At 37.6% G+C, this 26,193-nt stretch overlaps 2 protein-coding genes across 2 annotated transcripts; one reads left to right on the forward strand and one right to left on the reverse strand.

Moving 5' to 3' along the window:
* Positions 1-271: 271 nt before the first annotated feature.
* LOC139714500 (uncharacterized oxidoreductase SSP0419-like) lies at positions 272-9,347 on the reverse strand. Its single transcript, XM_071626211.1, has 8 exons — positions 9,320-9,347; positions 6,184-6,323; positions 4,794-4,886; positions 3,567-3,705; positions 2,809-2,849; positions 1,880-1,949; positions 1,113-1,149; positions 272-476 (listed from the first exon to the last, which is right to left on the reverse strand). Exons 1-8 carry the CDS (start codon positions 9,345-9,347, stop codon positions 272-274), a joined length of 753 nt encoding a protein of 250 aa, XP_071482312.1.
* A 5,886-nt stretch (positions 9,348-15,233) lies between these two features.
* On the forward strand, positions 15,234-19,315 carry LOC139714510 (translocator protein-like). Its single transcript, XM_071626218.1, has 3 exons — positions 15,234-15,458; positions 17,620-17,726; positions 18,702-19,315. Exons 1-3 carry the CDS (start codon positions 15,248-15,250, stop codon positions 18,876-18,878), a joined length of 495 nt encoding a protein of 164 aa, XP_071482319.1. The 5' UTR covers positions 15,234-15,247; the 3' UTR covers positions 18,879-19,315.
* The last annotated feature ends 6,878 nt before the right edge of the window (positions 19,316-26,193 follow it).

A 26,193-nucleotide genomic window follows, 5' to 3' on the forward strand; every position in this document is an offset into this window, starting at 1 on the left:
TTTATACTCATGATTATCATCCATCATATATATTTGCATCCATGTGTGAAATCCCCACCGAAAAGAGTACAACAAGTTGAGTTACGCTCTGTTTCATACAACCATATCCTACTTACACCTTTACGCTTGCAACACCAGACACCATACACCACTTCTAATTGTAAGAGATTTGCAGCAACCAAACTGTTGCATTATCTGGAATAACTAGTGTATACACTAAAACCAAATGTTTTCTTTCTACAAGGTGCAAGTTTTCCATTTTTTCCTGGTTCTACATCAAGAACCTCCCTCCATCTATTGACATCAGTGCACCTGTGACACACCGCGCGGCATCGGATACCAGATACTCCGTTGCCTTGACAACCTCATTCACCGTGCCGTGTCGACCAATGGGATGCATGGACTTGGACCACTCGATAACTTGCTCGTCAGACTTTCCAAGCAGGCTGTAGAGAGGGGTGAGGATCACTCCGGGGCTGTAATGACGTAATAATCACAGAGACACACGAAACGGCCGTTTAAGTAATTAGCTTGATATAACAGTCAAAACTTGTACAACCACGACAACTCTGAAAAATAGTCCTAATCTTATTACATTAAAAAATAAGGTCTTTACATTAAGAAAAAGGAGTGGAGAAAAATAGTATCTCTAAGACGCACACACTCACAATTACACATATACACAAATTCACTTCTTGATGAGCTTATCAAAGTATTTTGTCATGTTTTGTGTAAAAAGTTAACTTGTCCCACTTAGTACCCTAGAATGAGGAGAAGACCAAATTTAAATATGGAGAGGGTGAAAAAAAAAGAGAAAGGAGGGAAGACAATATTACCTCCCATACACAATTGATACCAACACGTACACTGGTCACGTACACTGTTTTTTTTTCTTGTCGAAACATAAGAAATATATTTTGGACACCTCCATCATGTTGATTTCACACACGAACATAACATGCATAAGAAAACCTTAAATGCAGCTACAGTTTATGGAACATGTTGATTCCTGTGAGAAGAACACTGATCATTTGTTTTTTTAGAATGAGAACTAACTGTATCAAATCAAAAGCAAATCTGTGTTGTATCAGATACTTCTCTTATAAACTTACTTCACTGAATTCACCCGAACTCCGAACGGACCCATCTCTGCAAAATTGATAGCCAAATTCGAAAAGATACATTTCATTGTGGTAACTAAAGATAAACTCGTCATCAAGATATCGAAATATTTCGACCAGATCATTGCCAACAAATCGTCACTTTTTGATTCGCATCGATAAAATCTTATTGAATGAATACTACATACGTGGTGCTGTTCATTGTATGATGATATTCCGAACGCAAATCCATGTCCATGGTAAAAAATCTCTTTGCGCTGTTTGTGAATACTGAGGTTAGCGGGTTCGGCATTGAGAGTACATGGGATGCTGTGTTGGTATACAAGTAACCTATCAAGGTTTGCCAAATTAAACGAATGTTATGGTGTTATACTTTGTTTTGCTTTTTTATGACTGACGAAGCTTCATTTTATTGCTTCACTGTAGCACACTTTTATCATTAAACACTGTTAAATAAGACGGGATGCGTTATGAAAACGGCATTATATACGCCAGCTACGGCGACTTCTATCATTTTGTTAAGGCAAAAATGCACCATGATCCTTTTTCATTATGAGCGTTGTTTATTAGTCTGGCTTGCACACATCATTATAAATCCTAAAATAATGAATGATGGCTCATGATGATTGATGCTTAATGCCTTCAGGATCATCGTTATAAAATGCCACTTGTTTTGCATAATCCTAATCAATAGTCAGGCCATCAACGTTAGTACTGCAGTATATGACTATGAGGTATTGTAGAATGACGTCACGCACCTACTGCAAAGGATTTGGTGAACTGATCCAGCGCTGCCTTCGATATCGTGTACGTTGGGTTGTAATCACACTAAAAACACACAAAAAAAATCAAGATACATGATACTGGTTTAATCGATGGAAGATAAAAACAAAAGCGATAGCATGTGCTCCGAAAGAATCATTCGTTTACGCTAACACGTTTGCAAAGAGACAATCTTTCGAGTAAATGAACACTTGTTTTAGATTCTGATCAGTCCGAGATGTCTCTTCCTTTCGAAAGCTGAATAAACTAAGGGTACTGGTACGAATTACAAGCTGGAAGTTTTCACAGCACAATTTATGAATTTCACTCTTGCATAATACAGTCGTCACACCATCTCACAATCGAGCTCAGATGGAGACACGATAAAGGAAATGTTCAAATTCGGCTCTTATAGTAAAAACATCTAGCCATTGATGAAGGCATGTTAAGCCATCCCAATAATTGACCTTGGATGGAGTTTCTGAGGCTCTGGTAGCAACTTTGTGAGCGGTGGCAAAATCCTAGGCAACCCCCCCCCCCCCCCCCCCCCCCCCCCCGGCCGCCATTGCCTAAAGACTTGGAATGCGAAGGTTCATTTCTTCTTTTTTTTTTCAATTCAATTCAATTCAATTCATTTATTTTCATTCTCATTTTTTCAAACAAAACGTAACACGGCATAAATCAGGAATTATATCATGAGCATATATGCATTTGTATTGCCATCTTATGTCGATTTCGGGACAGTGTGGCGCCACCCTTATTAAGATTTCCAATTATTACTCAAACCTACAGTGGATGCATTCTAATGACTGAACATTTTGAAGGAATCCTAGTTTAGTATCGGAGCTCTAGAAAAAGTATCTGAAGTACCAGTAGACGTTCACGATTTTTATATGTATGAAATACAATAATAAAATCAGTTTACCGTTGTTTTGCTTGCGACGCTTGACGTGTTTACAACGCAACCTGTAATCAAGAGGATACAATAATCATAATGATAAATTGGCAGATGACATTTCAAGACAAAATTTGCGAGAAAATGCACACAAATTGTTATTAGAGGAGGAAACGATCGAGATTCTTTGTTGCTTTGCCTCCATGCATATTACTTTGCATTTGATAGTATACTTTATTTTAATTCAATAGCTCAACATTTTCTCGGAAGAATTGAGTGAATGGATTTTTCTTTTATTAAGAAAGTCCTCGACCTGTAACAATGGAAACGGGGCCACGGCGTACGTTTTGACCGTACCAATATCAATATGTCAACCAATATCATAGATCGAATACCGAACGTACCACTCTCTCGCTAAGTTCCCGCTAACTTCATTCTTCTGTGGACCAGGTGAAAGCCAAGTCGCACGTGCGGAAAACGCTCGGTAGTACTAACGCTATAGGGAGATATAGTTGTGAAACTTTTAACATCCACTCACCGAGGTTTTAGGCCATTTCAGACTCTACAACTTAACGATGGAACCTGGAATCGCTGAATGGTGTTACGACGGTATTAGGGTGAAGTTTCCCCGAGACTTTGTTATTGTTAACTTGATATATGAATGGCCGGAAATAACCTGGATGCAATGGGCCTGTCCAGCAAGACTTGGCTCATCTACAATAATCTGAATGGAAACTTAACTTACAGGCAAGTTAGCGTATGTATAGCTCAACTTGATTTCAGCCTACCTTTAGATTCCTTGAGATAAGGTATCGCTAACTTAGAAAGGTAGATAACAGAGCGAAGGTTAAGTCTCATGACCATGTCGAAAAAGTCCATGTCCAGCTCACAGATTCTCGATTTTGCTGGTCGACCTGCATTATTGATCTGAAAGAAAGAATGAAAACTTAGTATGCCATCTAAGGTTTGGTTGCCATCGACTCTACAAATGATTTCCAACAATGTCTTTGTGGCTAATTTCACATAGTTTATCGTACTTCTGCTCAGTAAGAGGAACCTGTTATAGGTTTCTACTTCTTAATTCTACTCTTACTGCTACTACCACTGACTTCACTACTATTACTAGGCCTGTTTTTATTCCAGTTATATGATTATTGTTTGTATAGTACATTTTGACCACTTTGTGTTAATTAGAGCGCTTCGAGACGTATGTGCTGACGAAATATCGCCATAATAGGTTTCTATGCCGCTATTATTTACGCACTCACCAAAATGTCAATTCATGTGTTCAAGACAATTAACGTACACGGTGTTCATAAACTACACCACTTTCAAATACAAGCACACTTTACTGGACTTTGCTGGCTATCATGCAAGTTGCAGATAGCTACAGGATCGACGCACAAAAAAACTGAAATAAAAAATACCAATTATCTATCCACCATTGCTGATACACACAACACGCACAATTCTAAACCTTGCTTCAACATAGTTCAACACAAATTATTCGTGTATCATATTATGATCTATGGCCTGTAAAAAATGTTAAAAAGCCTTTGTCATTAAAAAAAGAGCAATACACATATTCTAAATATGTCAAAATATGTTACAATCACAATATGATTGGTTGTAAAGCAAAGATGCATGATATTAACTGCATAACGTTGAATTGGAGGGGAAGCTATAAAGCAGGGCTTGTATGCTTTCTCCTCAATAACGCAATATAACAGATAGAAAGATTACTGGTCTATACTAAACAAACAAGCAAACAAACAAACGAAGAAACAGCATGAATATTCGTTAACTTACTATTGTACATTATGTTCTCGCATAAAGTACACTTAACTCAATGAATCTCATTAGACAAACTAATGACAAGTTTAAAGAAAATTTAGAAAGAGGGAGAGAGAGAGAGAGAGATAATTCCGAAACACTTCCTAAGAGGAAAAACAAGTGATCAAAGTATGACTGCAAGAGGAAATACACACACAATAACGCAGCAGCAAAGTTCTTACCAAGATATCTAACCGACCAAACCGATCGATAGTCTCGTTGAAGATTCGATCGATGTCTGCATCGATAGTCATATCGGCAACCACGAGCAGGACCTGTGGTAAAGGGGAATACGAAAAAGTGACGACTGCAATCTAGTGTAATATCTTGTTCTATAGAATGTGGCTAACCTTACAATGATACTTCCATTCGAACCTGGTAAATTACTTTCCATACGATTTCTGCTACTACCTCGTTTCATATCACTATACAACTTCTACTACTATAGGTGTTACAAAAAACATTTCCCACTTTTGAACCTTACAGTTAAAAAACTATATATCAGATAACACTGGCATTGATATGAGTAATAGCTAAATGGCTGAAACCTGACTTAAAAATAAATCTTGAATTCAATGAAACTGATTTATGCCATCATTTTTAAACTACCTCCAACAAAATTGTACATTATTCAGCTATTGCTCATATCATTGTTAGTTTTATCTGATATATAGTTTTTGAACTATTAAGGATAAAAAATGGGGATTTTTTTTAACACCCAGTACTACTATACTACTACTACTACTACTACTACTACTACTACTACTGCTACCATCACCACTCCTGGTACAACAATAACAATAACAACAACTACTACTGCTGCTGCTACTACATTGTATTTCTTTTTCTATATAGCCACAGAACTGTACATACTTATCACGTTGCCATTATGCCTTCCATTTTTCATCGACTTGTCGCTGTCCTATCATACTAATTCCCCTGCTTTATGAAAGATGTTAGTCAATTGCTCTTTTGTAATGCTAGAAAAGTGCACACAGTACGTTGAACTTTCTTTTGTAATTTCTTTACATTATTGTCCATACATGACGTCATGAACTGTAGCAGTCATTTTGTCCAGCAATATTCCACGGCACCGAAAGAATAACTTTTGAATCAATAAAATTGTCCGATTTTCTTCAAACTTTCGTTGAATTGTTCTAGTAATGTTGCTGCTTCCACTCAATCCACATTCACGTATGAGTTTTAATTTGCTTTAAAACCGTCCTGCTAGAAAGAACGCAGTGCTCCACAGTGTGAAACACAATGTGAAGAACAGTGTGAACACATTGTGAACACAGTGTGAAATCTCTTCACACTGATAAATTCGAGCGTTCACAATGTGAACACATCGTGAATCATCAATTTACAGTGTGAATCAGAACATTATTATGTGAACTCTCTGTGGAAAAAAAAAACACACACACCACAGTGTGAAATCATCTTCACACTGTTAAATTCGAGCGTTTTCACAAAGTCGACTAGTGAACACATTGTGAACACATTGTGAACACACTGTGAGACACTGTGTTCTTTCGAGCAGGTCGTATTTCATTGTACTTGGAGACATCTTACGTCACTGTCGCTGAGGCCGCGATCTTGACAGCGTTTTCCAACAGCCAGAAGTCTGTCTGCGTCCCGGCCAGTCAGGGCCAGACGACAACCAAGCTCAGCGAAACGCTCAGCGACGCCCGCGCCAATTCCAGAGCTTGCTCCTAGTGAGAATATTACACATGACGTCATCATTCAGATTTGTCCATAACTCGACTTGCTGTAACGTATTCCAAATTGAATATACAATGTTTTCGTTTCACTATTCAATTGCAGGTGAAGAGCACAAACTGATTTGTTGTTTGTACCCCCAGTTTTCATTTCTAGTTTTACAAAGTCATTTCGTGATCTTCATGGTTGAATGAAACCATGTTTTCAGTTCAGTCATCACAGACAGTGATCTGTATAAAAGGACCTTACGCACTTTGTTAAACTGCACGGTTTTGCATTAATTGACTCTTTTTGCTAGGAGTTACCTTAGAATACCTCAGACGATTCGCTGGTACCATAACATCAACATGCTGGTATACATTGCTCTTCAATTGCCTATGCCATCAAATGAGCTACTGTAGTACCATCAAGGTACGTGATTGTATTCTCTTCAATGCTGTAGCATGTCTACAAGACATGCGCTAATCCGACATGTTGCATTCTCTGCCGAATGCAAACAAACCCGCGACAATCTCGGAAAATTATGCTTTAACCAGCAGCGAGATCAGCGCCACAAATGAGTTATTAGAATTGAAATATCTTTTAACACTAATTGCAGCCTTGTATTGCTCTATTTGTTTCCACGTGATACAAGATTTGATGTATTACAGCTGCGTGTGGTCTGGTCCACATTTCCCGCTCCAAATTTATTTTAAAGGAATATAACTTTATTTTTGTGTTGGCGTGAGGTTAACCGGATATAAGCTACAATAATGAATTACGAATTCCTTAAGTTCCTAATCTAAAGATATTTTGCCCTTTTTTCAAATATGTATGTAGGCGGGTATTATAGGCCTATGTTTTGTCATTAAAGGGAAGATAAACCCCAAGAGCAATGTGGATTGAGTGAAAGCAACAACATTAGTAGAACACATCAGTGAAATTTTGAAGAAAATCGGACAATCGATGCAAAAGTTATGAATTTTTAAAGTTTTGATGTTGGAACCGCTGGATGAGGAGACTACTAGAGGTTATGACGTATGAGTGGACAACAATACCAAGAAAATATAAAGAAAATTCTGCAAAAATCCATTTTTCATGAATATTACAAATTCCATCAACTTGATGTTGACATATGTTAAGGGTAGCAACTATTCCCCCTGCTTTCTGAAAGCGGTTGGTCCATTGCTCTTTCATAATTCTAGAAAAGTGAATTTTTGTTGAATTTCCTTTATATTTTCTTTGTATTGTTGTCCACTCATACGTCATATCCTGTAGTAGTCTCCAGCGGTTCCAACACCAAAACTTTAAAAATTCATAACTTTTGCACCGATTGTCCGATTTTCCTCAAACTTTCACTGATGTGTTCTACTAATGTTGCTGCTTTCACTCAATCCACATTGTTCTTTGGGTTTACCTTCCCTTTAACTCCACTTCGTGTTTCCTAAGGAATAGGGCCGACTATATACAATGAGTTTGATTTTGTCTTTGTTTTGTTTGACTGTGATACAGGGAATTGGTTAGATGCTTATACGCCATCCAGTAACCAAGTTACAAAGAGTGTAGGATCCTTTCAGAAGGAACAGACAAGGGGGATAGGAATGGAACACATAATGACGCTATACCTTCTCTTCTATACTTGACAGCGACTTAGTGTTGGGCTTTGTCCAGGATTATTTGTGTATAGGCATGATAGGACTAGTCAGGTTATGTATGTGACGGAGTTTTGTAGTTCCGCTTTTGATACAGTGTAGTATAGGCCCTCTACCAATCATGTAATTTATATCATTACATGGGGGGGGGGGGGTGTGCATCGTTCAAGTATTGTCTTTTTAGCATTCTTTCCCATTTCCAGCAATTGTATGTACTCAAAATATTTTGCAAACTTAAACATTTCGTTTATCTATTGTACATTGTCATGTTTTATACACTCAATTCCTGTAAAAATGTACATGTTTCTGTTGGCAGGAAAAATGAATGAATGAATGAATGAATGAATGAATGAATGAATGAATGAAATAATCAATCAATCAATCAATCAATCAATTAATTAATCAATTAATGAGTGAATGATGGAATTAATGAGTAAATGATGGAATGAATGAATGAATGAATGAATGAATGAATGAATGAATACCGCTGCATACCAGCAGACTGGAATGAAGGACCTCAAGATTAGATAAGTCTCTGGTTATCCAAGTTAACGAAACGTAAGTACATTATGTTCAGTTCATATTATCAGCATTTACACCACACGACTTGACGCCGTGTAAGCTGCTGGCTCTGATATTTTTGATGTGGCAAAAGTTGACTAAGAATGACACTTAACCATTTGTTCAGGTACGATCAAAAGCATTGGCAGAAAATGCAGACAAATAGACGCATCGCACAATTTTGACCACAATGATATCACTTCCGGGACAAACCTCTCTAATAAAGTCCCGATCTCCTAAAACCTTCAAGACATAATCTTAAACAATGGTGGCTCTATCTATAATGGGAAGATTGAAATATTGTCGAGTTTTGTTTACTGAGATTTTTTAAGGATGTGTAATTGGATAAAGGAACCAAAAAACAAAACAAAAAACACCCACCCCAACTTTATTAGATTTTTTTTTCTTAAATCAATGCTGTACTAGCTGTAAATGATGCTAATAAAACCTAATTAGAATGCTAGTAAATAATATGATAAATACTTACAGATAAATATAATAGATATAACGATTATTCACCAAGCTATCGTAGGATAAGCTCACGTGGTAAATCTTGTCACGTATAGGCCTATCATTCTCGCTTTCTTGAAGCATCTGGCTTCATTTTCAATTCCAGTTTTTGTCTTCGCTTTGATTTTACTAGGTACTAGCCACAGGACTATCGCTGTATACGATAGTGTGCCACTCAGATGTTTATACATGGGAATATTGCTTGGAATGGGAAAGAACCCAGTTTAAAAACAGAAAGCAAAACGATGGATATAAGATAATGAAGACACAAAAGTATAGACAGTTACCTGTGATGAGTGCCACCTTTCCATTCATGTTCACTCAGCAACGTTGTTCGTCAGACGAGAGCCTATAAACAGAAGGAATTTCCCTCTTGATCGTGTCTTCTGGCAACTAAAACTGTATAGTACCATAAGACTCCGTCTATCAGTATACGGCTTAATGTAAAGCGAGCATTCTTATCACGCGGGCTGTACTTCACCCACCATCATAAGTCTCCCGCTTATAAATGCGGGCATGAGCTCGCACTTCGAATGTTTTTTTTTTTTTTTTTTTTTTTTTTTTTTTTTTTTTTTTTTTAATAGCTCCCTATCAAAAGTACCTTCACACTCTGGTAGCATGCAAGACCACACAGCTCAAACATTAAATGGATGGAATAGTTTCGGACAGGATGAGACTTCAACTTTCCAACGTTTACTGAGGATCAGTTTTTGAGATAATGAAAAACATCGTATGAACTATGAAAGAGCATATTATACAGTGTAATTGTAATGGAAACTCTAAGTTTATTTGATAAAATGTTGGTTTTGAAATGGCTTAGATATCCAAAACGAAGGGATTTCAATAAAAGGTGAGACTCACCTTTCATTAGGATGGCTTTGTTTTAACTTGTTTTTGGATATCTCAGTCAATTTAAAACCGATTTTTGTCAAATGAAATTTGAATTTTAACATTATAAAGTGATTTCTAAGTATGTCGCAAAATCTCAAAAGCTGACTCCACATCTCAACAAATACTTTACCATCCCTTTAAGCCCAGGAGTTCCACTTTGCTAAGACAATAATAATAATGCTGTTGCGTATTATAGTCTACACGATAAAGGAACATTTAACGATGTTTGGTTGTTGTTTTTTTCTAAGCATACAACCTCTGTTCTTTTTGCAACCTACAACCTGAAACTTTGTATTCATTTTTATACAAAGAGTTGTGATAAGCTATAAAATCGTTCTGGGAATTTGTAAATCACCGTTTGGGAATTAGGACTCATTTTATCATGCTCACGGACTGATGGAGAGATATTCTAGGTGGAATTTCGTGAATAGCTTGATTATCTTAATGAAATAGTGTAAAATTTTCAGATCTAGGACAGAAGATAGAAGGTTACTCACTACTATAGAAAAGGTAAATAAAATTATTCCCGAATTAGTAGATGTGAAAAAGAGTTTGGCTACCAGCAAGACCAAGGCTGGGAAGTTGCATTTCATTAATTTACAAAATTGGAAACTTTATAAAGTCTTCTGAATAAAACGAATTAATTCAGTGAAATCCACGGTAAGTGATGTTCATGGCAATTTAACGAAATATTTGTCTTTAACGATGTACTGATGTGGAAGAAGCTCCAGTATCTTATACCCCTACTACTGTACACTGTTTGTTACTGTTCCTTGCTCGTAGTTCTCATTTGTATTCCGTTTAGAATAAGGAACTTTCTCTCTGTGCCTTCCCCTTTCTTTCTTTCTTATTTTTTAATCTCTCTTTCTTTAAAGGACAAGTTCACCTTCATAGACATGTGGGTTGAGTGAATGCAGTAATATTAGTAGAACACATCAATGTGAGTTTGAGGAAAATCGGACAATCCGTTCAAAAGTTATGAATTTTTGAAGTTTCTGCTCAGTCACGGCTGGGTAAGAAGACTACTATAGCTTGTGATGTCATACGAGTACAACTACATAAAGAAAGTATAAAGAAAATTCAAGATATTCTCACTTTTCTTACATAATAAAAGAACACTCGACTTCTCTCTTTCAGAAGTCAGGGGAAATAATATTACCCCTAACATTAGTCAGTAACATGTCAAAGAAATGTGCACTTTATTCAAAAAGTCAAGTTTTGTGAAATTCTCTTTTTATTTTCCTTATATTGTTGTACGCATGTGACATCATAATATTATACACTGTAGTAGTCTTCTCCTCCAGCAGTGATTGCACAGATACTTTAAAAATTCATAACTTTTGAACGGATTGTCGGATTTTCCCCAAACTTTCACTAATGTGTTCTACTAATATTGTTGCCTTCCCTCAATCCACATGTATGAAGGTGAACTTGTCCTTTAATTCTTCTCTCCCTCGGCTCTTCATTCTCTTTAATATTTTCCGGTGCACTCGATCCTCAATGGCGGGTTGATTCTTATAATTTTACACTCCTTAATTGTTGGCAGGCTAGAATGTGTGAGTGCATGGAAGCAGTAAACCAATTGTCATAAACCGCAATCATCAATATTGTGTATGCGCATTCTATTATGTTGTTTGAGTTCTTTGTTTGTTGTTGTTTTTTTTGATTATTATTTGTCTTTATGAATGGCCATGCGTGTGAGGTGTGAATATATTAGGGGGTGACGGGATTATAAGGGAAACACAAGAGAGGGTAAAGGGGTCAGACGTGTATTTCTGTGCTAATGTGTGTGTGTGTGTGTGTGTGTGTGTGTGTGCGTGTGCGTTCGTGTATCCTTCCTTTTTCAACTCCACTTTTATTATAGACTATGAAATAAAACACTGAATAACAGACATTCAACCAAATTTGTTGTGAGACGTTGCACTATGGCTTGGACACTGGTAAGGTGATCTCAACCAAATGCTAACTGGATGAGTATAATGTTATCATTGTCTCACAAAGTTAGCCTGCACTTATGGATGATCTGCGCTAATTATCTATCAAGATTGTTAGTTTAGGTTTTTTTTTTTTAGTTAGTTAGTTAGTCAGTTAGTTTGTTTGTTAGGTTTTTTTTTTTACATTCGATTCAACAACAAAAGCCTTCTATGCTTCAAATCCCAGCTGTGTAATTAAAAACCTATCACACTGCGTGGTGAAAGAATAAATTTCTTGAAGTCATTCTGCAATGGGTGGTTCCCAGAGAACTCGTACAGCTCCTACTGCTCTCGGCCTCATCTGCATTTGAGTGGTTTGAGAACTGTCCTTCGATCACTTTGCAACTGCAATGTTTATAATGATAAATTGTTATTGAAGTCACTGTCACCCTGGACTGAAGCAAGCAACCACTGGCCTACCATTAGTTGGTGTTGAAAAAAAAAAGTGTTTTGTTCTTTTATACCGAAGTTTAGTGCAGAATGTTTCTCTAAACTCCGTTCGTATTATTGCACACAGTGTACACGGTAGAAAATGCGCTCACGTTTTTAATAATAATAATAATAGTGAGACTCTTATAAAGCGCACATTTCTACCTAAAAAGATACTCAAGGCTCTATAGAACAGAGTACATATTGTGTCACGTTACAACAGTATCACAGAAAATAATAAGACAATAAACCAACAAACAATAGTCATATATACGTACACATACTACATACAGGTATACAATATTTTCAATTCAAATTAAAAATATGTCTTGAGATTCTTTTTGAAACTATCAATGGAAGATGCTTCTCTAAGAGATTTTGGTAGGCCATTCCATAGTTTTGGGCCCATATATGAAAAAGCCCGATCCCCCCAATTATGCTTGATTCGAGGTACCTGTAATTTTAGCGAGTTTGATGAACGGAGATTACGTGGTGGTTGGTGAAGATGAAGAGTATTTTGAAGGTAGACAGGGGCAAATTTACGCAATGTACGGTAAACAAGAAGAAGAATCTTGAAGTTATAATACGTTTTTCTACAGGAAGCCAGTGTAGGGACCGAAGTATTGGGGTAGTATGCACAGTTTTCTTCTTAAAAGTAAGTAATCTAGCGGCACAATTCTGAAGACGTTGCAGTTTACTGAGTTCTTTTTGTGGAAGGCTGCGAAACAGAGAATTGCAGAAATCTAGACGAGACGAAATAAGAGCATGCATCAGTTTTTCTGCTGCTGATCTAGTTAAATATCTCCGAATTGAGCCCATGTTACGCAAATGAAATCTTACAGATTGGGATACTATATGAAATGTGGTCTTTGAATGTCAGATTTGCATCATAAACAACACCAAGATTACGAACTTTGAAGGCTTGATATTACTATTGCCAATTCTAACAAAACATGTATCAGAATTCACTGTAGACAACATCTGTTTGGATCCTATCAGAATAAATTCTGACTTACTGTCATTAGATTTGAGACCATTTCTTTCCATCCATGCCTTAACATCATCAATACATAATTCCAATCGTTTTAACAGCTTCAGTGAGTTCAGTCCTGGTTGGTGAAAAGGATACAAATATTTGTATATCATCTGCATAACAGTGATACTGAATGTCGTGTCTTTCAAAAATGTGTCTAATCCTTGAAAGATAAAGTGAAAATAGAAGTGATCCACCTACAGACCCTTGCGGGACACCGCAAGTAAGTGCAGCCGGATCAGAGTTACTGTCATTGATCTTAACATAATTGTGAACGGCTGGCAAGGTAAGATTGAAACCACTCTAATGCAAGTCCTGTGACACCAACAGATCTGAGAGTCTGGGTGAATCGATACATATAGGTAGGATTGATACATATAGGCCTAGAAAGAAGACGATGAAAACAAAACAATGATCACTGGAAAAAGAAGCCTTCAATAAATTCAATTCAAACTGCATAAATTTTGACCACCCGAGGATAATTGTATTTTAGGCCTATTCAGTTCTGTAGTCCTGAGTCATCGTGCACGCACGTATCAAATCGATACAGTGCGATTGCATCATCACCGATATCATTGTGATCGACATCGTTTGCGTAACCCGAAATTCTGCTACCGATTGGTAAGTATGACTACGAACCATAAACTTTGCAACGCGTACCTACTTTCATATCATCAAAACTTTGCTTAAAGCTGTCCTGTTAGCTGTCGTGACGGCACGTACGCATTGTCATATTGTAAGATTATATGAAAATGTTATGCCAGGAATTTGCACTTTTAGACGTACAGGTGATCTGGTGACAGGGGCGTCGTGCGTCTTCGTAGTCCCGTCAATGCAAATCGATGTGGGATATGCCTTAGCTAGATAATGTTGCAAGAATTTGAGCCCACTACCATACTACTAGTAAGTGCAATGCCATGGCATGGCAGTGCTTGAAGCCTTGCCATGTATTTATTTCCTAAAGTCTGTCGGTCATTCCCGTAAGGACTGCGTCTAAGTATGAGGTTATGACATATGTCCAGTGAATTCAATTGATACACAAGGTATTTGCATAAGTCAACAAGACTCAATAGGAGTCAATCAAAGGCTTGGCTTGTTTTCAGCTTCAGACTGGTTCAACTCAACTGAACTGTAGATCTAGATCTAATGTTAGTCGTTAGTCAAAAGATCAGTCTGTATCTGGTCGTCGGGGATATGTTCCGCGGAGACTGCGCCTGGCTTCACGGATCCCCTCCTAAACAGAAGAGGGTTGGCGATAGTACGTAAAAAAAAAAAGACTCCTCTGGACAGACGGATCTTTCTGTCTAATCTAGACTAGCTCTATATTAACGTAATACTAATAATAGATGCACGAACAACAATGTCAATGGCTTACACAAAGTCACAAAGTTTGTCTCTGTCTTAGCCATCATTCAAACCTGTACTTACAAGATTCTCACATTCTCTTTCTATGTGGGATTCATCGGGTCTCATTTGATAGTTTAGTAGATTGAAGGTGAGTTGATAATGTTACTAGGTAATTGTTCCATACTAAATTCTGAAATCCCCATAGACTTAGTAGGTACATTAATTGGATGATGAAGACTTGCCTGCTATATGAGAGATATAGAGGTTATCGACTGACTTCAAGCTAGCACTGTGGAATTCTGTGTGAAATAATGACCTTGTCATAACTGATGGAGCATAGAGGTATCTATAGTTTTGTGGGAAATGAACATATTTGTGATCAATGGCTCTGTGAGATAAGTATATCAGAAGTGCCCAAATATTTTGGCATGCAGAGACACATATAGGGAGTTTCTCTCGCAGCTTCTGAAGTGCAAGCTTAGTGCAATGATTCATTCCCTTCTCTCTTATCTCCTGTCTACAGTAAACCAAGTTTTGCCATCATGTCTGACTATGTGAAGATAGCTGGAGCTGTGGTGCTTCCCTTCCTTGGGGGCTTTGCCTCGGCCAGGGTGATGAAGAAAGACACCATGACGTGGTACGACACCCTCAAGAAACCCTGGTGGACTCCACCCAAAGCGGCCTTTGGCCCCGTCTGGACCTCTCTCTATGCAGCGATGGGATACAGCTCATACCTTGTTTGGAGAGATGGTGGTGAGGGATAAAGCAAGCTCACAAAGAAACAAACAAATTGATGAACGGACAAATAAAGAATAAAGTAACAAGCACACAAACAAACAATAGACTGGTGCAATTTATACCTAGACTGCACATCATCAAGACCTGGGGCCACCTTAAAGTTTGTTTGAAGTGCAAAATGTGTGTTTGATTAGTTCACCTATGACACACAACATGAAAACATTTGACATATGAAAGAAAAGATGTTAACCTGTTGAGGATGAGCTCATTTCACTATAACACACATTACTCGTAGACACCTGCACCAGTATACTTTGGATTACTCTTCAATGGCTTTAAAATATGTTTGCCCATTATGTCTGGTAGTCATTGGGGAGATGCATGCATGCATAAGATTTAAACACATCACATTCACAGTGTCGTTATATTTTATTTCCAGGAAAACTGGTGCATTATTCATTTATACAGGCTGTGCTACTTGTCAGTATGTTTCCCACCAACTCAATTCTGCAAGATTTGCTTTTCATCTGTCTATGTATTTGTCAATGCTTGTATGTGGTCACGTATCACATGAATTTTAAAATTGGTATGAATTTAGCACTTCCAATTAATGCACTCTTGAAGAACCAAAGAGTTGCAGTATTCACAGAACAGTCTGGCTGAGTAATGAGCACAGGTTTAAAGATCCTGTAGAATGGGGAAACATGGGTGCTCTGATCATGGAACTACAACAGACTCTGTTGTAGCTCCATGGTCTGATTTAATTGATCCTTATCCCATGGCTCGACACTAACTTTTTTGTTTGGTGGCCCGATGGGGCCACCAAAATCCTAAATTTCAAATTTTTGTGGCCCAAGAGAAAAATTTGGTGTCCTGAAAAAAAAAAAACAATAAAAAACATTTAAAGTCCTTTCTTTTAATGAGTCAAATATTTAAGATTTATGATAGTAAGAATTAGAAGTTGGACATATCTACTCATAAATTTACTGCGACCAGCCCCATACGCATAGCGTAATGGGGCTGCGGACGGTAGCATTTACGATCGTGACTAGGTAATATCGCGTCCAAATATCAACTTTAAATCGAAAAATTTATTCAATTTGAAGACTTACCACTGATGTTGAAGTATTGACAACAGGGTTCTTGCAACGTTTGGTTCTGTCAATAGTCCCTTTCTGTTCGAATTGATGACTTAATGTGACTCGGTCGAGAGAAACCTGGGAAAGCTACACTGAATTGACTGCCAGCGCATGCGCACACAGACATCATATCCAGTCAATGGATTAGAAATTTGTGCGCATGCGCTGGCCGTCAATTCAGTGTGGCTCTCCCAGGTTTCTCTCGACCAACTTCACTGGTTAGTCTTCAAATTGAATAAATTTTTCGATTTAAAGTTGATATTTGGGCGCGATACTACCTAGTCACGATCCTGAATGCTACAGTCCGCAGCCCCATTACGCTATGCGTATGGGGCTGCTGGTCGCAGTTACTCATAAATAAACTTCAACAAACTTGCAACACTCACTCTCAGGCACTCATTCAGTCCTTTTCATCCATCCTTTGAACAAATTTAACTGCTAATTTCTGGCGCAAAAAGTTACGAATTTATCGACATACTTTTCAAAAAATTTTGGTGGCCCGAGGCGGGCCACCAAATTTGCCCTTTTTTGAAATTTGGTGGCCCGACTTTCATTTTTGATGGCCCCGGGCCACCGCTAGTGTCGAGCCCTGCTTATCCGCTGCCCAGCAGGCCAGCAGAGTACATTTAAAAACCACAAAATAGGACCTGTCAGCAACATATATGTTCATCAAAGTGTATGCTCATCGGTAACTGTCGACTTCAGTCAAGATTGTTTGGCTGTGTGTGTACTTACAAAGAGATGATGATGATGATAATGATGATGATGATGATGGTGGTGGTGGTGGTAAATGATGATTATGATGATGATGATACTGATGAAGAACAGCATGTATGCTACAACTGTATCACCATTCAGTGATAAAGCTGCACACAAGTTATTATGGGGATTCTCAATTATAGCTGAGCTGGGCCAATCTTCCCACTCCATGGTAGCCTAGCACTACAGGGTCTGTTAAAGAAATCTTGTTGTGCAATGTTGGATGTGATTATGCCCTTACCATTCACTCACCTCCCTCCCTACCCCCTACATTGTAGGTGGTTTTGAAGGAAAAGCCTTGGTACCTCTCTGTGCGTATGGGGCTTCCCTGGCACTCAACTGGGTCTGGACTCCAGTCTTCTTTGGTATGAAGAAATTAGGCTTGGTAAGTAATTACTACGTGACTTATGAAAATATTATGATTAGGTCATGTTGCATCTTCATATTAACACCTATATTTTTCATTTGGTATCGTGCTGAGGACCCAGAAGTGAGCTTCTCAGTACGACTTTCTCTGAATCATTCAAATTTTTTGCATAATGTATTTGCAACCAAGTGTATTCTTGACTACGAGACAATGAGACTGAAACTAGCCTGGCATAGCAACAGCCAGTGCTGGGATAGAGACAGGTGGATTACGTTGTAAATGCACATGTATCTTTGTTCAGTGTCTGGGAAAAAGAGTAGGCCTATAGCAGAGTAATCTAGATTCTGGATTTGAAAAAAAAGAAAAAAGAACAGAATATCTATCCTGAAAGTGCATCACACATGTGTCAAACCATAACATATCCAACCCAGATAACCTTAACAAAACAAACCAATAGTTTACATGAAAACACCCTAGCTGAATATAACAATATCCTTGGAACATCTTTACTCATTGAAAACCACCTGATTTTGCTGTGATGCTTGTTTCCCATGGACATCTGCCTTGAGAGAACTTGGGATTAATCTTGAATGGGTCAAGCAGAATTCTGAAAGGTATCTAACATACCATCATACAGTTCTACTCTGAATTTTTAACCCAATCTGTAACTAGGGCATTTTGGTCTGGGCTGTTCTGCCTTTGGATGAACATAGCTAGTGATAGTGCCATCACACCACATAGTGTATGTGTAGTGTGTGGTGTATGTTCAATTCCACTGGAGTTGCCAATACACTGTGTAGATTTTGTGAGTGTGTGTGAATGTGTGTGTTGTGGGAGAGGTGGTAGCTATTACTCACAGAAATAGACAAGAGCTCTATCCCATTAGTCATAAACATTTGTGGTAAGCATCATTCACCTGCAAAGGAAGCATTGAATTGCCACTAGGGTGCTGATTCATCCCTGAAACCCCCTCTTCCCTTCTTCATTTTTCAGTCCGTTGCCATCATCATTGCCTATGGTGGTGTCACTGGGGTGACGACGTACCTCTTCCACCCGATCAATCGCACCGCATCCATGCTCCTCTTCCCCCTTCTTGGCTGGATCTCCCTGGCATCCAGCATCAACATCTACACCTGGCTGTACAACCGAGAGGAAACCAAGACAGAGTGAGGTGTCCCCCAAGGCAGTCCATCTCTCCCAGTTTGTAGAGGACAGTGTTTTCTGGATGATGTGATGATGCTAATTACAGTTCGTAATTCCAAAGGTTTGTAAATCCGAAAATGAAATAAGGTTCATTATTTCAAACATTTGCTATTCCAAAGGTTCATCAATCTGAAAGAGAAATAAGGTTTGTTATTCCAAAGTTGTATTAATCAGTAAGTGAAAAAAAAAACTTCATTGTTCTGAAGGTTCTTTGACCTGAAAGTGAAATCTGGCTTTAAATTCTGAGGTTTCATCTGTACACACCGTCTTTACATTTACATATTGTCGAACCTTTTTTCAGTTCCAGATGAACAAGCCTTTGGAATAAAGAACCTTATTTCATTTTCAGATTAGCGAACCTGCGTAATAAAGAACTTTATTTCATTTTTTGGTATTAACCAGCCTCCGGAGTAATGAACCATATAATTATCATTTTTGGAATTACAAACTTTTAGAATAATGCCATAAATGTTCAGGTTTATGAACATCTATGTACACTGTATATGAAATTTCTGTGTTTTGGAATAGCAAACTGTCATTTTTGGATTAATTGGACCGTGGAAATAACGAATGTCACCTGCTGATATCATGCGAGTCTTTGGACAGTATGAGGTTTGTTTTTGGAACTCTGGCGAATGCTTTCCTCTCACTGAGAATGTAAACAATCTCCCCTTTTTATAATGTAGACCTGTGTACTTAAGTTTAGTGCAGGTTTAAATATGGCCATCAAACTCTAATCAGTAGGGAAATAGCACTTATAAGCCCATTAAAAATAGAGAGAAAACCCATGTCAAAATAATGAATAGTGAAATCAAGAGGATTTTGGAGCTCATTCTCCTATAAACTGGGAGGACTTTTTCTCTTGAATTTTGTCATTGTCTTTACCGTGTAACCAGTTTTAATTGAAAATGTTTATACTGACTTGTATGAAAAGAGATTCCAGACATATAATGCTTGTATGTGCCACTACCTGGCAGCCATCTTCGACAATCACATGCCCCTGTGACCCGTAGAAAAATAAACGAACAAAGATATCAAAAACTCAAAGATATGATACCGTAGCTCCCAGCTGGGGATCTTTCAGCAGTTTTATTTTGATGCAATTCATTAGTCAGCATTGAATCTAAAGAAACCAGTAATAGTAAAAACTGTGGAATAAGCTGGCACAAAGTGTGTAAGTTTGTGCTATTTGCTGTCCTTCAATCAAATCATGTAATCTGTGAGTTTAGATAAAAGGGAGATGTACTGTCATATTTGCATTTGGTGAGGTATTCCATGCCAGTTGATTGTTAAACAGATAAGCCAAGAAGATAGAGTGAGAACCAAGCTAAGAAAATTCTCAACCTTCTTCCAATCATAGTCCAAAATCCTTATAGACTTTGTACAGGAGCCACCAGGGTGCATGTGGGCAGTGTGTAAAGTGGGTATCTCATTGGCTTGGGGTCTAAGTGGCGACCTGGTGACGACTTGAATCTCACTGGTTGCTGAGTGGTCATGGAGATGTCTCTGCTGTGTGGCGTTTCCTGGAGACTTGCCCTGGCCTCCAGGGACTTGCCAGAGAATCAAACATGTTAAGATTTTGGGAGACTTTTCCAGTCTTCAGTTGGTCTCAAGGCATCTCTGCAATGTTTCCACAACATCTTAGTGGCGGCCGAGTAATACAGACTGATTTTGTCTGCAAGGTCTGTGATACATCTCCTTGACCTTGCAGAGATGTCTTCTCGACTGAGAAGACATCTCAGAGGCATAGTGGCGGCATCTCTGCGACTTCCTGGCGAATAAAGTTGTTGTCTAGGTTGAAGACATCTCGGACACTGCCTTGGAGTCACCTTCTTGGTGAGAGCGGAAGCTACGTGTATTTCTTGGTCTTTAAAGTCGAATGAGTTGTGGCGACTGATTAGTCGAAGCAGTCATGGCGAAGTCTCCCCCAATAAGATAGGTCCTTAAATAACCCAAGAAGAGATTTTATTAGAAGCACACTCATGTATTCATGACAGGGACTACTGCCACATTGCAATTCTTCTGAGGTGTACAGTCATCTACCATTTAAATTTAACTCTGTACATACCACATGTCTTCCTCTTATAGCTCTGAACACTGCATTTATTCACAGTCACGACGATTTGACCAAATTTACCTACAGCATGTGATCATGTGCCATAATTGGTTTGACAGTTCACTACATACATTTGTTGTTCTGTTTGCATTACTTGTTGTTGCCATTTCTTTTTTCCTTTCCTTATTTTTTTTTTGCTGGAAATTCAAATTAGTATTGCATGAATGATGTGCTCACTGTTGTTATTCTCTTCCGAAGATAGATCTGCAGTTCTTGTAGTCGATGATATTAATGGAGTACTGTATACACTGTTATTTTCGTGCACATATATTTTTGTGAATGAGGAGGTCACAGACATTTTCGCGAGATTTTGGTTTCGCGAATTGACACAGAAGCCTTCACAAGTGCACTATTACCTTAGCACATGGTGACATTTTCGCCTGTTGTTAAATTCACAGTCCAACTGTGATTCGCGAAATTTGTGAAAATTAAACCCTTGCGAAAATATCAGCTTATACAGTATGACAAATTTATAATTTTTTTTTTTCTCCATTGGAACTTTGTTTTTAACCTCATCATAGCGATGTTATATTTGGTCACATGATGCTATGTAAACCAATCACTGGACAGGATTTCACGAATGAGGGATATGATATGAGTTTTCATCAAAAAACATTCAAGTCTTTGATGACAGTTGGTGTTTGTTGCACCTTCAGAGGCCCTCACATTGTAAGTCACCCCTTGTCCCTGGCATAACCCCATAGCAGTTTAACAAGACAAACCTGGCTCCCACAATTATTTGGTTAAGACTTAAACTCTCATGATTTTGCATTCATAAGATACAATGACTCTGAATTGCTTCAATTTGACCAAATGTAGTTAAGATGTAATGGCCAGTATTTTTTTTTTCAAGGTGATTGTCTATAATTATCATGTTATTTCTTCCATTCCAGTCAAATTAAAATTGTGGTAAATTTGAAGTTGTAATCTTCAGTTTAGACACATAGCGCCCTTAAGTTTTTATGATATTGCTGTTCAATTATTTAGTGAGTACTATGGTCATTTCGCAAACATAAGTAGGCATACCGTTTATGACATTGAATTGCCCATCTTTTAATCGCATTCATCTTTTTTTCTTTCTTTAAATTCTTGCAACAAAAATCTCATCTATGCATATTGAAACCAAACTAAACCAAAAGTACTTGCAACAGGAAGAAATTTTTTATTTTGAACTCATGTACTGATATGAGAAAAGGAGAATGTATATGCCTGATATATAACTGAATGTGCAGTTTATTTATTCATTCTTGCCATGTTGTGTGTCCACAGCATAGAGGTTTCACGGACAATACTTGCGATTGTAATCCAAGATGTGCTTGCACATGTATTTTAGATTCATCTGTGTTTGAGTAGCCTATTTAGACTACAGGTTACCAGTGCTTTTAAGCTGCTGATATCAAATGCCATGTCCAGTGAATGTACTGCCACACTACGTGATGTGTATTCCGTTCACGATCTTATTGATATGGAAGAGGTGGACGTGTAGCGTTTATGCCACACAAAATATACACCGCACAAATTAGACGAGACTGTGAAATTGGAAAGAAAAAAAGCTTATAACGGGATGGCATAGTTTGAATTGAGATGGGGCTTTAGGTCTCCAACATTTTTTGTTAAACAATGAGAAACCTCTTACAAAATCTGAAAGAGCACACAATTCTATGAGGAATTAAAAGTTTATTTGATGAAAATTGGTTTTGAAATGGCCGAGATATCCAAAAACCAAGAGATCCTATTAAAAGGTGGGACCCATCCTTTATTAGGACCACTTTGTTTTACTCTGTTCTTAGCCATCTCAAAACCGATCTTCATGAAATCAACTTTTAATTCCTCTGAGAATTGTATGATCTTTAGTATTTCATGAGTGGTTTCTAATTATCTGGCAAACACTTAAAATCTGAATCCTCCATTTCAACCCAAACTATACCATCCCTTAACTTCTGTATTCTTGATTATCTTTTTAAAAATCATTCAATGAAAAGTTAGTACCTGTTGTTATGCTCGACATCTCACTTCCGAGGAATTCAAGTTAGTTTTCATTGAACAATGAAGAAAAAACTAATGACAATTTGTGAAAATCTGGGGAAAAAAATTGGACAAAGAATGAGGAAGTTCGGCTTTTTGAAATTTAGTTGTCACTTATTGGCATTTGTCATATCTGATCTAGTGTCGACTAGTGACAAGTGTCCATGTCTCTTGTACGTGAATTTTTAATGTTTTCCGTCGTTTGTTGTGATTTGGATTATGCCTTCTGGAATCAAGATAAAGCATGGTAATACGCCTGTATGTATTTGACTTGACAACAAGTTGGTGTGTGGAAAAAAAAGGAGATCAGAAAAATATACATATTCATGTAAGAGTCTTGTGAGATTTTGCAAACAAAACTGCATGGAGAGTCGTGTACAACTTGTCCCCCAACATGATTTTCTCCCTCCTGTGATCATGCACTTTGTTTTGTGCCCTTAAATCATAGCATCATATCATCATATACTGCACCGTGTTAGGAACTCGTGATAACAGTTTTGATTCCTGTCACCAATTTGAAATGAAATTTTCACTGATTCTTGTTGTTTTTTTCAACATTGTATCATGGAAGGAACTCAATACTGTATTGGGGTTCTGATTCCTGTTCGACAGCTGCCAGCACAAACTTTGGTTGCACAATTTCTTACACAAACAGGTATGCAGTAATCAAATGTGGCTTTTTTTTTTATCTCTCTCAGTTGAATATGTTACCAATGCATATGCTATGATGCACATTGTACTATAAATGTTGAATATCCGTTGTCTGTGTTTTAGCTTCATTTTGCTAAACTCTCTATCTAAAAACTATGGACGTATGACTTTCATTTATATGTCGGTACCTACATGTATGTAGATATTAAAGATGAATTATATGTATGCCTCGTTGCAATTAGATCCTGAAATTGAACACAGCAGAAAATTAAAGCTTTGTTTAATACCTATGTATGTACCACCATTACGAGTGTTGGTTTATTTATTTTGATCGATATGCAAGTTCATTAATGATGATGATGATGATGATGATGATGATGATCATTTCCACATTCATTCATGGTGTGTATCATTGAAACGATAGATTTGTCACATGATTGTGCATTATGTACGTATCATGTTACATAATTATAAATTAAGTACCGTACGTACATGTATGTGTGTATTCATGTGTGTGTGTTTGTATGTGTATGAGTGTGAAATGCCTGCGAGCAAAAACTTATACGGTACACGTACAGTCTGTGCTCTCCTTGGACAATAGGGAGATATATTTGAAATAATGTCTAAAGAGGTCGGCATCTACCATGAACCACCAAACCAATACGACACGGTCAACAAATATCCAAGCAAATGCACTTGTATATGACATATTGTATCAATGCAACTGTTCACAGTATAAAAGATATTTATTCAGCATGATATCTTGATTTCAAATAATGGTCCAGATAGTAACAATGCTATGTAAAGCATAACACGATTCCATCTTGCAAAACAATATTTTGGGACACGTCGGGGATATAGACACTTATAGACACTAATATTGGCAATATAAATAATAGGCTAGCACTTTAACATCACACCAGATCGAATTTCTTCCAGACTCTGACTGGAAATTCGCCATGCAAATAAAAATGAAAAGATGTGTATAATAATGACCAAAAAATATAACAAAAATGATAATGGTAAATATTAATATTACTATCATAATCAAGAACTCAAGATTCATAGAGGTAGTTTATTTCATAATACAGTGGAATATCATTATAAAGAGACCAGATATAACAAAACTCACATGACAAGGTGATTTTTCCGGTCCCGACTCTTTCAATTTCTTTGTTTTGTACACCGATATAGTGGAAAACCTGATATAACAAGGTAATTGTCATTTTCTTTTTAAGTCCACGTTACATAGATTTTTTCCTATACGTCTTTCAGCTACAAGACCCAAAGTAGCCATCGAGTTTTAAAACGATAATTAATAGCGAGCTTGTCGATCTGCGACGCGAACGCTAAGACGATGCAGCCTCCCGGGTTGGACAATAGAAACAGCTGTTTCGCGCATGCGCAGAACACAATTTTTTGTATTATTCATTTATTCATGTATTATTTGTATTATTTTTTATTTATTTTTTTATTTATTATTATTATTTCTTTTCTTTCTTTTTTTTCTTTTTTTTTTTTGGGGGGGGGGGGGGGGTATTTTGCGTCGTCTTAGCGTTCGCGTCGCAGATCTATCATCTCAGTCTCCCAAATGTGACTCCAAGAATGCATCCGTGATGGGCGATGGCCGATTCATGAAACAAACTATATGGATCACAGGATTAATATCTCCATGCATATTATTGCGGAAAACGACGAGCATTCTATCAATTTCCCTTCCTCTTCAGGAGTAAATGATTTGGGGCTCATGGCGTTACATAACAGCAGTGTTTATCAATACAAATTAACTTAATGAAGAATAGATACACCTTGCATGAAGTATGCGGGAGGATATCTTAATGGAGTGGAAATATCATTATGTCACTAATGTTCACAAAACTTCACGAATACATGTTTAAACTAAGACATAAATCACCGGCAAACTCTTGCAAGGCAGAAAGCTCTAATTACAGGCCATTATAATTCTCTCTATAGATAAAGCCATATGCGATGTTGCCAAACCTTAAGTTTACACAGTGGTCAGTTGGATCTACAATTACGTCAGCTTTTTCCGGGCCTATCGAACGGTTAAATGCATAGAAATAATATCCATCTTTACCCGTATCGCCATTGTGCATTGATGAAGAACGGAGGAAACGAGCCAGGTACATTGTGAAAGTCTTGCCTGACACAAACAAAAGATAAAACAACAATAACAAAACAACGACTCGATAAAAACCTGGAAAATGGGTCAACTTATGTTAAATGGTCGAGTGAGTTATTACTATGGGGCCCCTACTAGGTGCCGCGTAAAAAATGACAAATGATATTTCGAAATCTATCTGATATGGGAGTTACAAGCTTGGCAGAACTCATACATTTCAACGTCTTCGATATGATGGAATCCTGGAGAAAGTGACGATTTCAACACAATTTTGCATTAGAGACATTTCGGAAAAAATCGATAAAAACTTCTCACATTCTATCACTTGTGGCGGCATTTCGAGGTGC

Source organism: Diadema antillarum, unplaced genomic scaffold, assembly GCF_040938485.1.
Source record: "Diadema antillarum isolate AM-2024a unplaced genomic scaffold, OU_Dant_1.0 scf00000045, whole genome shotgun sequence".
NCBI classification, from domain to species: domain Eukaryota; kingdom Metazoa; phylum Echinodermata; class Echinoidea; order Diadematoida; family Diadematidae; genus Diadema; species Diadema antillarum.

Excerpts from the sequence above, each read along its gene's own strand:
- LOC139714500 (XM_071626211.1), bottom strand. The coding sequence starts at position 9,347 with ATGAATGGAAAGGTGGCACTCATCACAG. Across the intron at positions 1,950-2,808 it reads GCGTCGCAAGCAAAACAACG|TGTGATTACAACCCAACGTA; the intron begins GTAAACTGATTT and ends GTGTGTTTTTAG. Across the intron at positions 1,150-1,879 it reads CACCAAATCCTTTGCAGTAG|AGATGGGTCCGTTCGGAGTT; the intron begins GTGCGTGACGTC and ends TCAATTTTGCAG.
- LOC139714510 (XM_071626218.1), top strand. The coding sequence starts at position 15,248 with ATGTCTGACTATGTGAAGATAGCTGGAGCTGTGGTGCTTCCCTTCCTT. Across the intron at positions 15,459-17,619 it reads CCTTGTTTGGAGAGATGGTG|GTGGTTTTGAAGGAAAAGCC; the intron begins GTGAGGGATAAA and ends CCTACATTGTAG. Across the intron at positions 17,727-18,701 it reads GTATGAAGAAATTAGGCTTG|TCCGTTGCCATCATCATTGC; the intron begins GTAAGTAATTAC and ends TTCATTTTTCAG.